The 14,577-nt window shown below is 41.7% G+C and overlaps 1 protein-coding gene and 1 long non-coding RNA gene across 5 annotated transcripts in view; both read left to right on the forward strand.

Annotated features, from left to right (window-relative positions):
* LOC126980496 (uncharacterized) overlaps positions 1-377 on the forward strand; it is a 1,444-nt gene extending 1,067 nt beyond the window's left edge. Inside the window, exon 3 of the long non-coding RNA XR_007733267.1 lies at positions 166-377. This is a non-coding gene — a long non-coding RNA (uncharacterized LOC126980496). The remainder of the gene's footprint in view (positions 1-165) is intronic.
* LOC126980494 (inositol polyphosphate-4-phosphatase type I A-like) overlaps positions 1-14,577 on the forward strand; it is a 99,629-nt gene that overhangs the window by 61,479 nt on the left and 23,573 nt on the right. Inside the window, exons 1-2 of one of the 4 annotated variants that reach the window (XM_050830458.1) lie at positions 10,429-11,383; positions 11,456-11,964. In XM_050830458.1, coding sequence (XP_050686415.1) covers positions 11,919-11,964 — 46 coding nt within the window. In that variant the 5' untranslated portion in view covers positions 10,429-11,383; positions 11,456-11,918. Of the gene's footprint in view, positions 1-10,428; positions 11,965-14,577 lie in introns of those variants that run through there. The other 3 variants (XM_050830457.1, XM_050830460.1, XM_050830459.1) reach the window with 3 other exon arrangements.

Below are 14,577 nucleotides of genomic sequence, written 5' to 3' on the forward strand. Positions count from 1 at the left end.
GGGTGGTCAGGTCAGGTTAGGTTAAGTTAGTTCAGGGGTTTGTGTTAAGAAGGGGGCTGAGGTCAAGTTAGGTCAGGTTAGCTGGGTGACGGAAACTAAGGGTGTTGAAGTCAGGTCAGGTTAGGTTAAGTTAGTTCAGGGGTTTGTGTTAAGAAAGGGTCTTAGGTCAGGTTAGCTGGGTGACGGATACTAAGGGTGTTGAAGTCAGGTCAGGCTAGGTCAAGTTAGTTCAGGGGTTTGTGTTAAGAAGGGGGCTGAGGTCAAGTTAGGTCAGGTTAGCTGGGTGACGGAAACTAAGAGTGTTGAAGTCAGGTCAGGCTAGGTTAAGTTAGTTCAGGGGTTTAAGAATGGCCAGGCAAAGTGATGGGTTAGGTCAAGTTGGGTTAGGTGGGTCAGGTCAGGTTAGGTTAAGTTAGTTCAGGGGTTTAAGAATGGCCAGGCAAAGTGATGGGTTAGGTCAAGTTGGGTTAGGTGGGTCAGGTCAGGTTAGGTTAAGTTAGTTCAGGGGTTTGTGTTAAGAAGGGGGCTGAGGTCAAGTTAGATCAGGTTAGCTGGGTGACGGATACTAAGAGTGTTGAAGTCAGGTCAGGCTAGGTCAAGTTAGTTCAGGGGTTTAAGAATGGCCAGGCAAAGTGATGGGTTAGGTCAAGTTGGGTTAGGTGGGTGTTTTTTTTCCCCATTTTTGTCCCGTTTTCCTTTATATTTGTTTTTATTTCCTGTTTTGTTATTCTTCTTTTCGTTCTTTGTGTTCCTGTTATCCTCTCCTCGTTCTCCTTGTTTTTATTTTATCCCTTTGTTCTTCCTCAGTTCCTTGTTCTCCTCCTGCTCCTCCTTTTCCGTTCCTGCACTATTTCTCCTCCTTCTCCTCCTCCTCCTCATCTTCCTCCTCACCCGAAGAACCTAAACCTTCTTCAGTCTCGTTGATCCTCCTCCTCCTCCTCCTCCTCCTCCTTCTCCTCCCCATCTTCCTACCACCACTTCCTGTCCAGTGAACTCCAATTACAGTTTCCTCTTCTCTTTTCCCTTCCTCCTCCTCCTCCTCCTCCTGTTCTTCTTCCTCCTCCTTTACCTTTTCCTCCATTTTCTAACATTCCCTTCCTCCTCCTTCTCCTCTTCTAACCCTTTCTCTCTAGCGCCTATCCCTTTCCTCTCCCCTCTCTCTCCTTCCCTCTCTCCCTCTCCCTCTCCTACCTTGCTCATTAGTTCAAGTGAGAGTGAGAGTGAGTCCGTTTAAGTGTAGGACCTTGAGCAAGTGTTCCCCCGGGCCTACCTGTGTGTGTGTGTGTGTGTGTGTGTGTGTGTGTGTGTGTGTGTGTGCGTGTGTGGTCCAATATATACGAGTAGGTACAAATGAGTCCAGGTAACTTACAGTAACTCAGGTGTGTGTGGGGGGGGTAGGGGGGGTTAAGGGAGGGGCAGGTAGGTAAGGAAAAGGAGGAGGAGGAGAAGGAGGAAGAAAAGGTTGTGACAATAGTAGCGGTGGTAGTGAAGACGGTAGTAATAGTAGTAGTAGTAGTAGTAGTAGTAGTAGTCGTTGAAGTAGTAGTAGTAGAAGTAGAAGTAGTAATCGTTGAAGTAGTAGTAGTAGTCGTAGTAGTAGTAGTAATAGTAGTAGTAGTAGTAGTAGTAGTAGTAGGAGGAGGAGGAGAAGATAAAAGAAAACAAGTAGAAGATAGTGTTCTTGTTCTAACAGGAAGTTGTGGTGGAGGAGGAGGAGGAGGAGGAGGAGGAGGATACAGATGGGCAAGAATACAAGGAAGCTTTTGTGGTGTGTGTGTGTGTGTGTGTGTGTGTGAGAGAGAGAGAGAGAGAGAGAGAGAGAGAGAGAGAGAGAGAGAGAGAGAGAGAGAGAGAGAGAGAATGTGTGTTCTTAAGAGTGCAATAAGATGGGGAAAAAAGGGACTGAGTGGAAGGAGGGAGGAGGAGGAGGAGGAGGAGGAGAAGGAGGAGGAAGAGGAGGAGGAGGTAATGAGGTGGAATGGAAAGCGGAGACGAAATGGAGATGGGAGTGGCAATGGAGAGAGAGAGAGAGAGAGAGAGAGAGAGAGAGAGATGAAGGGAAAGAAGGAAAGAAAATATGGAGAAAAAAAAATACGGAGAGAAAAAATTAAAAAAACGGAGAGAAAACTATAAAAAAAACCGGAGAAAAAAGAAAAAAAACGGACAAAAAAGAAAAAACGGAGAGAAAAAGAAAAAAACAGAGAAAAAGAAAAAAACGGAGAGAAAAAGAAAAAACGGAGAGAAAATAGAAAAAAAGGAGAGAAAAAAGAAAAAAACGGAGAAAAATAAGAAAAAAAGAATGAATGAATGAAAGGAAGAAAAAAGAATGAATATAAGAAAGAAAAGAAGAGAGAGAGAGAGAGAGAGAGAGAGAGAGAGAGAGAGAGAGAGAGAGAGAGAGAGAGAGAGAGAGAGGGTAAGGGGGGGCAGAACACAGTTTGGAGATTGAAAGCAACACAGAAGGAGGTGCAACAACGGGGCCCAAGGGAGAGAGAGAGAGAGAGAGAGAGAGAGAGAGAGAGAGAGAGAGAGAGAGAGAGAGAGAGAGAGAGGAGGAGGAAGAGGAAGAGGAAGAGGAGGAGGAAGAATTTATTGCAATGCTTCACTTACCATTAAGAACGTATAGTGTGATGTCCCTTTCTGCTTTCCTCCTCCTCCTCCTCCTCCTTTTCCTCCTTTTCCTCCTCCCCCTCTTCCCCCAGGTGTGTCGTGAGGTCGTTACGTGGGTGTCACCTGTAAAATCCTCCTCCTCCTCCTCCTCCTCCTCTTTTTCCTGCTTCCTCCTCCTCCTCCTCCTCCTCTACCTCTTTCTCCTCCTTTTCGACGTATATGAATGTGGTTTTCCTTCCTTTCCTTTCTTCCTAAAAAGGACAGATTCTCACCTTCCAATTTTTACCGAAAAGTATTATTTTCCTTTTCTCTTTTTCTTTTCCGCGTCATTTATTTATTTATTTATTTACATATTTATTTATTTTTACGTTTCTGCCTATAGCGCGCCGGTAGGCTTTCTTGGTGGGGCCTGATGGTCGGCCCCTGCTCGTTATGGTGCTTGGCTCATGCTGCCCCCCGGTGTTCATCTTTGAGTCTCTCTTTAGAGGGAGAATCTAGGGTCCGGCATGACAGGTGGTCTTCAGGTCAGCTTGTGGGTAGTCTTAGGCCACTTGGCGGTGGCTGCAAAATCCCTGTTGTGGTGGCGGGCAGGATTCGATTCCGCTTCCTCCTGGACGCACGTTAGCCACTCTATCACCGCTTTCGTTTCTTCCTCCATTTTTTGTCTTTTCTGAACTTTTTTTTTTCATTTTGTAGTTTCTTGTACTTTTCCCTTTTCTTTCTCTTTTTCTTTCTCTCCTCAGCATTGTTAGAAACTACGTTGTATGTGTTTTTTCCCTTCCTTCCTGCTTTATTTTCTTTTTTTCTGAACCCCTTTTCTTTTTTTTTCTTTTTTTCTTTTTTTTCTTCTTTTTTTCCATTTTGTAGCTTCCTGTTTTTTCCCCCGTTTTCTTTCTCGTGTCGAATGAACGGAAGAGTTTGTGGTGATTTTTTGGCGTTTTATTCTTTCTCCTTTATTTGTCTTTCCTTTTGTTTCTTTCTCTTTGTGTTACAGTGTTTTGTTCTCTCTCTCTCTCTCTCTCTCTCTCTCTCTCTCTCTCTCTCTCTCGTATAATTAATCGCCAAATATTGCATCGTAAAACTCTATTAGTACTGATACTGCTATGAGAGAGAGAGAGAGAGAGAGAGAGAGAGAGAGAGAGAGAGAGAGGGCGGGGGGTCGTAAGGTTCATGACTCCAGCTGTTTATAGTTATTGTCGCGCCCTCAGTGTTATGTTCGCTGTTATTGAAGTCGTATTTATCGCTACATTAACTCCGGGTTACGCTGCGGCTTCTCGACTCCTCATAATAATAACAATAATAATGATAATGATGATAAAGGGGATAAGTTTGTATTTCTCTCGTCCTCCTCTCCTTCCTTCCTTTCTTTCCTCCTTCATTTCCATCTTTCATTAAATTCATCCTTCTATCCTTCTTTCTAATTTTCTCTCTTTCCATCCTTCCCTCTTCCTTCCTCTCCTTCCTTCCTTTCTTCCTTCCTTCATTTCCATCTTTCATTAAATTCATCCTTCTATCCTTTTTTCTATTTTTCTTTTTCCCTCCTTCCCTCTCTCCTTCTTATCCTCTTCCCTCCCTCTGTACCTCTTTCCTACCCTCCCTCTTTCCCACCCTCCCTCTTTCCCTCCCTCCTCTGCCTCCCTCTTTCCCTCCCTCCATCAGCATTCCACAACACCGTTTTCGCCACATCCGCCGGTAATTGTTGGGGGGAACTTTTCCATTTTTTGCTTTGCTACAATTCGTTTTATTTATTTTATTGTTATTTTCTCGCCTCTCCTCGTCTTTACACTACCACTACCACTACTACTACAACTACCACTACTACTACAGCTACTACTATTACTACTTAACTCGAATAGGCCATGTGGAGTTTTTTTATGCTTACTTTTATTGTTTTATTCCTAATCGTTGTCTGTCATTTAGCTTGGAGAGAGAGAGAGAGAGAGAGAGAGGTGGCGTGCCGGACAGGTGTTCATCAAGGCTCAGGTAACGACAGTTAATCACAGGTGTCACTCGCGGCCAGGCAGGTGATATAACGTGGGTGTGGCGACCTGACCACGCCCTCCTCTCTCTCTCTCTCTCTCTGTCTCTGTCTCTCAATCTATGTAATTATCTCTCTCTCTAGATATCATTCTCATTAATTTTCCCATCTCTCTCTCTCTCTCTCTCTCTCTCTCTCTCTCTCTCTCTCTCTCTCTCTCATCTTCTTCTTCTTCACCATCTCCTTAATTTCACCTCCTCCTTCTTCTTCTTCTTCTTCTTCTTCTTCTTCTTCTTGACCATCTCCTTAATTTCACCTTCTCCCATTAAGTCTTGTGAATTCCCGTCCACTTAACTTGATTTTATGGCTCTCGAAGGATTAAATTTTCCCTTCCTTGTTATTCTCAAGTTTAAATTTCGCTGGATTAGAGCTTTATTTATGTTGTTTCTGTGTATGTGTGTGTGTGTGTGTGTGTGTGTGTACTAAGGAAGGAAGGAAGGAAGGAAAGATGGAAGGTAGGAGGAAGGAAGAAAGGAAAGAGGGAAGGTAGGAAGAAAGGAAGGAAGGAAGGAAGGAAGGAAGGAATGGAAAAAGGAAGATAGGTAGGTAAGTGGGAAGAGAGGAAGAAGGGAAGGAGGGAAGGAAGAAAGGAAGGAAGGAGGAGAAAGTGAGGAAGGAAAGAAGGAAGGAAGGAAAAAAGTGAGGAAGGAGAGATGGTAGAAAGGAAGAAAGGCAGGAAAGAAGAAGAGGAAATAAGGAAGGAAGGAAGGAAGTGTGAAAAATAGGAAGAAAAAAAGGAGAAAGAAGGAAAGGAATGAAGGGGAATATAAAAGAAGACAAGGAAGGAAGGAAAAAAGAATAAAAAGATAACAAAGAAAGGATAACAGAAGGAAGGAAAGAAGAAAGGGAAGAAAGAATGAAAAGAAAACAAAGAAAGGATAACAGAAGGAAGGAAAGAAAGAAAGAAAAAGAAAGATGAAAAAGAAATGACGTCACTTTTTTCCCTTTTAGTCTGGGAAAAGAAAAGGAAAAGAAAAAAGAAAATAAGAAACATTCATGAGATTAAACGAAAAATAATTGCTTAGGGTAATATCGTTTTCCTTTCTCTACATTTTCGTTAACTCTCTCTCTCTCTCTCTCTCTCTCTCTCTCTCTCTCTCTCTCTCTCTCTCATCTCTTATCTCGTCGCTTTCTTCTTTTTTTTTCGCTTTTCCATTCACGAAGTCTGATTTTTGTGGGCTTTTGTGAGAACCTCTTTTGCATTCTTCCTCCTCCTCCTCTTCTTGTTTCTCTTGTTCTTCTCGTTCTTCTTCTTCTTCTTCTTCTTCTTCTCCTCCTCTTCCTATTCTCTTTTCGTATGAGAGAAAGATGAAAAGGGAAAGGAAGAGATCGATAGAGAGAGAGAGAGAGAGAGAGAGAGAGAGAGAGAGAGAGAGAGAGAGAGAGAGAGAGAGAGAGAGAGAGAGAATTATTTTTAACTACCCACAAAGATGCTGTGTAATACCCTCTCATTTTAACACACACACACACACACACACACACACACACACACACACACACACACACACACACACACACACACACACACACACACACACACACACACAGACACCTGAGCTCTATCACCTGCATGCAAATAAAAGTGAGTTGAACTACATCAAAGGAGAGGAGAGAAGAGAGTGGAGGAGAAGAAAGGGGGGAGGGAGGAAGGAATGGAGAGAAAGGAACAGAGGGAGAGATTGAATGGAGAAGTAAAGGAAGGAGTGGATAGAAGGAGAGGAAGGAGGAAGAAAACATGGATCGAGAGGAAGAAAGTGGAAAAAAGTGGAAGGAGGAAGAAAGAAAAGACTGGAGGAAAAGAAGGAAAAGAAAAGAAGAAGGAAGATAAGAAAGAATGAATGGATAGGAGAGGAAGGAAAAAGAAAGAAAGTAATGGAAAAAGAAAGAAAGTAGTGGATAATAGAAGTGGAAGAAGGAAGAAAGGAAAGGAAGAAGAGATGGATGAAAAGAAATAATGAAACAAGAGAAAGTGATAAAAGGAAGGAAAAGGAATATGATGAAGATGGAAAAAGGGAAGGAAGGAAGGAAAGAGGGAGGAAAATGGGAAAGATGGAGAGAAGGAAAGGAAAGGAATAGAGGAAGGAATGAAGGAAGAGGAAGTTAGAGAGAAGGAAATTAAAAAGGAAGGAAGGAGGGAAAGAAGAAAGGAAATAGATGACTTAGGGAAAGAAACTGAGGAAAGGATGAAGGAAGAGGAAGAGAAGGAAATAAAGGAAGGAAGGAAGGAAGGGAAATGAGAGAGAATGGATGACTAAAGGAAAGAATGAAGGAAAAAAGAAGGAAATAAGGAAGGGAAATGAGAGAGAAAGGATGACTAAGAAAAAGGAAGAGAAGAAAGAATGAAGAAAACGAAGAGGAAGAAAGGAAGGAAGGAAGGAAGGAAGGAAGGAAGGAAGACTTGGAAGTGAATGTATAGGAGCACCGTCTCACGCCCTCCTCCTCCTCCTCCTCTTCCTCCTCCTCCTCCTCCTCCTCCTCTTCCGCTTCAGTTCCCACGATCATCGGTTCTTCACTCTTCTTCTCTCCCACGCAGCTCAGTCAGGCAAAAAGGATGTCCTCTTCCTCTTCCTCCTCTTCCTCTTCTTTTTTTTTTTCATCTCCCTCCTCCTCAGCATCCTCTTCTCCCCTTCCTCTACCTTTCCATCTTCCTTTTCCCTCTTCATTCTTCTCTTTCTCCTCCCTTTCTTCTTCTTCCTCTTCCTCGTCACTCTTCGTCTTCCTCCTCTCTTTCCTTCTCTCTTCTATTCTTCCTCTTCTTTCTCCTTCTCTTCTTCTTCTTCTTCTTCATCATCTTCCTCTTTGTTGCCAAATTTATGAGGAAAAAATAAAGAATCAGAAAATAGATGAGAGAGAGAGAGAGAGAGAGAGAGAGAGAGAGAGAGAGAGAGAGAGAGAGAGAGAGAGAGAGAGAGAGAGAGAGAGAGAGAGAGAGAGAGAGAGACTCCATAAGCCCATCGATCGCTTCCATCCCCAACTAAAAAGAAAAAAAATGTGTGTCAATCAAACGAAACTGAAATTAAAGAAAAAATATAAAAGAAAAAAATGTAGAAAAAAGGGAAGGGAAAATAAAGGAAAATAAAGTGTCCTTGTCAGCCTTATCGTCGACGGCTGAGAGATAACAGATAAAAAAAACATCATAAGAAAATAATAATAATGATGATGAAAATAATAAAGGAGAAATAAAGGAAATAATGGAAATAATAAAACAAAATAAAGTAGTTGATGACTGAGACAAAATAGGGACAAAAATAACATCGGAAAATAATGATGAAAATGACAACAACAACAACAACAATAACAACAACAACAAAACAAAATAATAATAAGACTAAGAAAAAAAAAATCAAAAAGAGGAAGAAAATTTAGGCCAAAAATGAAAAAGGAGTGTTTTTAAGTAGTAAGTGTAGCAAGAGAAGATGGCGCCACTATAAAAACTTGTCTGCGCCATGGCACCATCCAGGCCCCTCAAGCAAGCAAGCAAGCAAGTAAAGCAGCGTAAAAAAAAAAAAATAATAATAATAATAATAATATAAAAAAATGAACATAAATAAAAATAGTGAAATAAAATAATAAAAAGTAAAGAAATAAGAAGAAAAACAAAAACAAACAGTACAATAAGGAAAAAAAATAGTGTATTGAAGAAATATGATGAAAAGAAAGGAGGAAAACAAGAGAAGGAAAAAGCGTGAATGAAAGTAATGACGCCAATAATGAAAATAATAATAATAAGAAGAAGAAGAAAGAAAAGATTGGAAAAGTATGAAAAATTAGGTCAAAAGAAGAAAGGCGTGTTTGAAATTAGTAAAAAAAAAAGGACAAAAAAAAAGTAAAATAAAATAATGCAAATAACAGTAAGAAAAAAAAATAAGAAAAATTAGCACAGAAACGTATTTTAAATCTGTAAATAAAAAGAAAAGTAGGAATAAAAGAAAGAGGAAAAATTGTGAATGGAAACAATTAGAAGGAAAATGAAAAGTGTGTCAACAGGAAAGGAAGGAAAAGTTTATATATTGTCCCTTTTTTTCTTTTTTCTCTGAGATTATTAAAGGAATCTGAGAGGGTCTTCTTACTCCTCTTCTCTCCTCTCTTCCTCCTTCTCCCGTCTCTCCTCTCCTCTTCTCTTCTCTCTTCTCTCCTCTCCTCTTTTTTTCCTTCTCTCCACCTCTCATCTCCTTTCTCTCCTCCTCCCCTTTCTCTTCTCTTCTCCTCTCCTTTCTTCTCCTTTTCTCTTCCCCTCCCATCCTTTCCTCTTCTCTCCTCTCCTCTCTTTTCCCTTCTCTCCACCTCTCCTTTCCCTTCTCTCCTCCTCTCCTTTCCCATCTCTCCTCCTCTCCTTTCCTCTCCTTTCCCATCAATTACTCTCCTCTCTCCTCTTTTCCTCATCCCTTTCTCCTCTCCCTCTTCCTCTCCCCTCTCTCCACATTTCCTTTCCTTTCATCTCCCCATCCCCTTCCCTCTCCTCTCCTCTCTATCCTCTCCTCTCCTCTCCTCTCCTCTCCTCTTCCCTCCTCTTCCTTCTCTCCTCCCCTCGCCTCTTCGGGCATGACTAAGGAGAAGGAAGGAAAGAAAGAAGAGAAAACATCTATTCACAATCTTTGACGCAGTGTTACCAGACTGATGGACGCGCCTTCTTTGCCAACTTTTTTCTGGCGACGCTGATGAAACCAAGGGGAAAGGAGCATCACACAGACGCACAGACAGACATTCATACATACAGACAGACAGACAGACACATACACATGCAGAAATCTGATGCGTTGAAGAGGGAGAAGGAAAGTGGAGGAGGAATTTAATGGAGGAAAGAGAAAACTGAACTTGAACTATATGCTTACACACACACACACACACACACACACACACACACACACACACACACACACACACACACACACACACACACACACACACACACACACACACACACACACACACACCTATGTTTCCTCCCTATGCCAAAATTACCTGTGCAACCTGAAGCCTAACTAATTAAGAGAGAGAGAGAGAGAGAGAGAGAGAGAGAGAGAGAGAGAGAGAGACATTTAAACAGACAGAGTAGGTGAAATAATGGAAAAGGAGGAGGAGGAGGAGGAAAAAAAAGAAAGATGGAGTTCAGGAAAAAATGGGAAAAGGTTCGAGACAGAGAGGAAGAAATTTGGAGGAGGAGGAGGAGGAGGAAAAAAAAGATAAGATGGAGTTCAGGAAAAAATGGGAAAAGGCTCGAGACAGAGAGGAAGAAATTTGGAGGAGGAGGAGAAGGAAGAAGAGGAGTGAAAGAGGAGGAGAAGGAAGAGAAGGAGGAGGAGGGGGAAAAAAAAGATAAGATGTAGTTCAGGAAAAAAAAAAATGGGAAACGATTCGAAACAGAGAGGAAGTAATTTGGAGGAGAAGGAAGAAGAGGAGGAGGAGGAGAGACCAAACCAAACCAAATATCACTGTCCTGTCAAGTGTGTAAACAGAGGTGACAGCAGCCCCTTCACACTGCCCTGGAACACCTCTCCGCTGAAGGTTCTTGTTACACTCCTGCTTTCCCTGCTGAGGCGAGGGGCTGGTCTTCCCCCGGGGGCGCTGTGGGAGTCTCTCAGCCCCCGTAGAGGATGTGGGCTCATGGGGGGGATCCTTAAGAAGCCTCCTGTGGGTGTGAGTCTTGGGAGGATGAATGAGTTGTAAGAGAGTGGAAAGAATGAGTGAGTGAGTGAGAATGAATGAAAAGTAAGGAAGTAGAAGGAATGAGAGTGAGTGAGTGGGAATGAATGAATGAAGAGCAAGGCAGTAGAAAGAATGAGTGAGTGAGTTAGTGGGAGAATGAATGAATGAAGGATAAGACAATATAAAGGATGAGTGAGTGAGTGAGAGGGTGAGTAAATTAATGATAACCAGTAGTGATAGGAGATTAACTGAGTATGACATGTAGATATATTTGGGAAGAATGAGAATATGAATGAGTGAATGAGTGAGTGAAGAAATTAAAGGAGTAACAATAAAAAAAAATGGCAGGTGAAGAGTGAGTGAAAGAGGGAGTAAATGAGTAATGTATGAGTGAATTAACATGGAAATGAGTGAATTTTTATGGGAAGAAGTATAAAAAAAATAAGAATTATGAATAGTAGGTGAATGAGAGCTTTGCTTAGGGCTTGAGTGAGTGAGTGAGTGAGTAGGGAGAAGTTAGTAAATTTAGAATAAGAAAAAATAGGTGAGTGAGTGAATTGGAGAGTGTTGGAGAGTGAGTAGCTGAGTGAGTGAGTGAGTGAGTGAGTGAGTAGGGAGAAGTTAGTAAATTTAGAATAAGAAAAAATAGGTGAGTGAGTGAATTTGGAGAGTGTTGGAGAGTGAGTAGTTGAGTGAGTGAGTGAGTGAGTGTGTAGGGAGAAGTTAGTAAATTTAGAATAAGAAAAAATAGGTGAGTGAGTCAATTGGAGAGTGTTGGAGAGTGAGTAGCTGAGTGAGTGAGTGAGTAAGTTAGAAAAGGGAAAATAGGAAAAAGTAGATTAATGAGTGAATTTAGGAGTAAGTGGTTGATGGGTTGAGTGAGTGAATAAGGAAATGAGTAAATGAATAAGGGAATACATAATGAGGGAGGATGTGAATAAGGGAGCGCATGAATTAATGAGTGAATAAGGGAATGCATGAATGAGTGAATAAATAAATGAATGAATGAATAAATAGGTGAATATACTACACAAGAATATACAGCAGAAGTGAATGAGTGAATAAATAAATGAATGAATGAATAAATAGGTGAATAAACTAAACAAGAATATACAGCAGAATTGAATGAGTGAATAAATAAATGAATGAATGAATAAATAGGTGAATAAACTACACAAGAATATACAGCAGAAGTGAATGCTTGAATAAGTAGGCATGAATTAGTGAGGGAATAAGGGAATGCATGAATGAGTGAGTGAGTGGAGGGAGTGACTGACTGAATAAGGGAGTGAGTGAGTGAATAAGCAAGTTGAGAGGGGTTAGTACATGCAAGTGTGAGTGTAGTCTGTACTCATCAACACATCAGCGCCTCAGTTCACCCGATCGAAAAGCCTCTCGTAAAAGTCCCTCATATTTTCCTTGACTGTCTTGTGGTCCTAGTGATAGTTTTAGACGACTTCTGCATCTTGGACGGGAAAACCACCCTCAGGAACCCGGCTGATCTTCTCTGTGCCCTTGGAAAATAGTCGTAATTGGACCCGGTATGTTTAAGGATATGGGAGTCTCTTGAGAGTGTGGGCTGTTGGTCTTTCCAGGCAACGATGGAGTCCTGGCAAGGAAGAAGATGACCCCCCTTAGGGAACTGACCTGTGTTGCCCCCCAGAAGTCAGGTATGGTGCCACTGTAGCCTGCCACCTGCCCACCCACCTCCACCCACCCGCTGCTATGGTGCCTCATGTCCACTCCACCCACTAACCCATCCACTTACCCACTTACACTGTTCCTTTCTCTACCCACCCACCTGGTCCACCCACCTACCCACTTACTGCTATGGTCCTTTACATACACTCCACTCACCAACTGATCCACTCATCCACTTACACTGTTCCTTTCTCCACCCACCCACCGATCCACCCTTGCCTTCTCTTCATATCTTTCCCTTCCTCTTTATTTCCTTTTTATATCTTTCTTTCTCTCTCCTTCCCTTATCCTTCATTCCTTTTCCTTTGTATCCCTTCTTTCTTTTCTTTCCCTTCCTTTTCATTTCTTTCCCTTTTGCTTTATTCTATTCCCATCCCTTCTCTCCCTCCCCTCCCCTTCCCTTCCCTTCCCTTCCCTTCCCTTCCCTTCCCTTCCCTTCCCTTCCCTCCTTTCCTAACATTTCTCATCACCCTTCTCGTCCCTTCTCTTTATTTATTTCCCTTCCTTTCTCCTTCTTTCCTTTCTATATCTTTATTTCTCTCTCTCTCTCCATTTCCTTATTTTCCTTCCCTTATCTTTCATTCCTTTTCCTTTGCATCTCTTCAGTTTCCCCTCCTTCCCTTTATTTTCTTTCCCTTTTGTCTTATTCCCATCCCTTCCCTTCCCTCTCTTCCCTTCTCCTCTTCCCTTAAATTATTTCTTCCCCTTCCCTTTCATTCCCTTCCCTTCCCTTCTTTTCATTTCTTTCCCTTCCTTTTTATTTCCTTTTCATATCTTCCTTTTCCTTCCCTTATCTTTCATTCCTTTCCCTTTGCATCCCTTCCATTTCCCTTCCTTCCATTTTCTTTTCTTTTCCTTAATTCCTCCACCTACCTACCCACCCACCCACTTTAACATCCCTCCTCCACCCACCCACTCACCCACTTACATACACTGCTCCTTTCTCCATCCACCCATCCACTTACACTGTTCCTTTCTCCACCCACTTAAACATCCCTCCTCCACCTATCCACCCACCTATCCACCCAGTGCTATGGTGTCACGATGCCTTCTTCTGCTGTTTCATATGGTGTCAAATTCTCCCATATAATATCATGTAACTTACTCACCTCTTATTCATTTATTTATTCACTCATTCACTTCTGATGTATATTGTCATGTTGTCTATTTGCCTATTTATTCATTCATTCATTTATGTATTCACTCATTCACTTCTGCTGTATTTTATTGTGTAGTTTATTCACCTATTTATTCATGCATTCATTCATTTATTCACTCATTCACTTCTGCTGTATTTTATTGTGTAGTTTATTCACCTATTTATTCATGCATTCATTCATTTATTCATTCATTCACTTCTGCTGTATATTATTGTGTAGTATATTCACCTATTTATTCATTCATTCATTTATGTATTCACTCATTCACTTCTGCTGTATATTATTGTGTAGTTTATTCACCTATTTATTCATTCATTCATTTATTTATTCACTCATTCACTTCTGCTGTATATTCTTGTGTAGTCTATTCATCTATTTATTCATTCATTCATTTATTTATTCACTCATTCACTTCTGCCTAATATTGTTGTGTAGTCTTTCCACCTAATTATTCATTCATTCATTCACTCATTCGCTTCTGCCATATATGTATTATCATGTCATAGTCTATCTCCTTATTCATTCATTCATCACTCATTCACTATTCACTATATCGATCATGCTGATTTCTGTCGATTTTCTATTCACACCACGCCACCACAATGCACTTTCCTCTTTCACTTTCTTCTATTTCTATCTATCTATCAAATATCTATCCATGAGCCTCCATAGACTTTCCTTCAGGGAGTGACCAAGGCAATAGTCTCCAAGTTCTCTCTCTCTATACACTCAATTTTTGTAACACTTATTTTTCCATCACTCTCGGTCTCCATATTTATTTTACATGGTGGTGATGGTGGTGGTGGTGGTGGAGGATCTCAGGTGGTGCTTGTAACTACTGTGCACCTGTAGATGTTGATGGTATTGCTTGTAGAGGGCAGGTACCACTCTCTCTCTCTCTCCCTCTCTCTCGCTCACCCTCTCCTGCTTCTCCACACAACTTCCGAATCACACAGTTCATCTTCGCTCCGCCTTCCTCATTTCCACAGCAAACCAGGTCGCCTTAATTGCTGCCCAGGTAGTCTCTGTTACCTGAGGCGCCTGGGTATGCAATTTACGAGTCACGGTTTGCTGCTGATGAGGGAAATGAGGCAAAATGAGGAAACGCAAAGTGGGAAGCAGAACTCACGCGGTACCTGACTTGGTTTGGCTTGTCTTCCCCTGCACGCATACATAAAGGTGTTGGGTTGTGCATGGTGTGTATGGCTGACTGGGGGCTGACTGGCTGACTGGGTGGATGGCTGACTTGCTTAATGAGTGACTGGCTGGCTGACTGTGTTGTTAATATACTGAATAATTGAATGGCTGGCTGGCTGGTTGAGTGGATGAATGGTTGACTGGCTGGCTGGCTGGTTGAGTGGATGAATGATTGACTGGATGACTGGCTGGTTGGATGACTGGATGACTGACTTGTTGAATGAT

The sequence above is a fragment of the Eriocheir sinensis genome, chromosome 44 (assembly GCF_024679095.1).
Source record: "Eriocheir sinensis breed Jianghai 21 chromosome 44, ASM2467909v1, whole genome shotgun sequence".
In the NCBI taxonomy this organism is placed as follows: Eukaryota; Metazoa; Arthropoda; class Malacostraca; order Decapoda; family Varunidae; genus Eriocheir; species Eriocheir sinensis.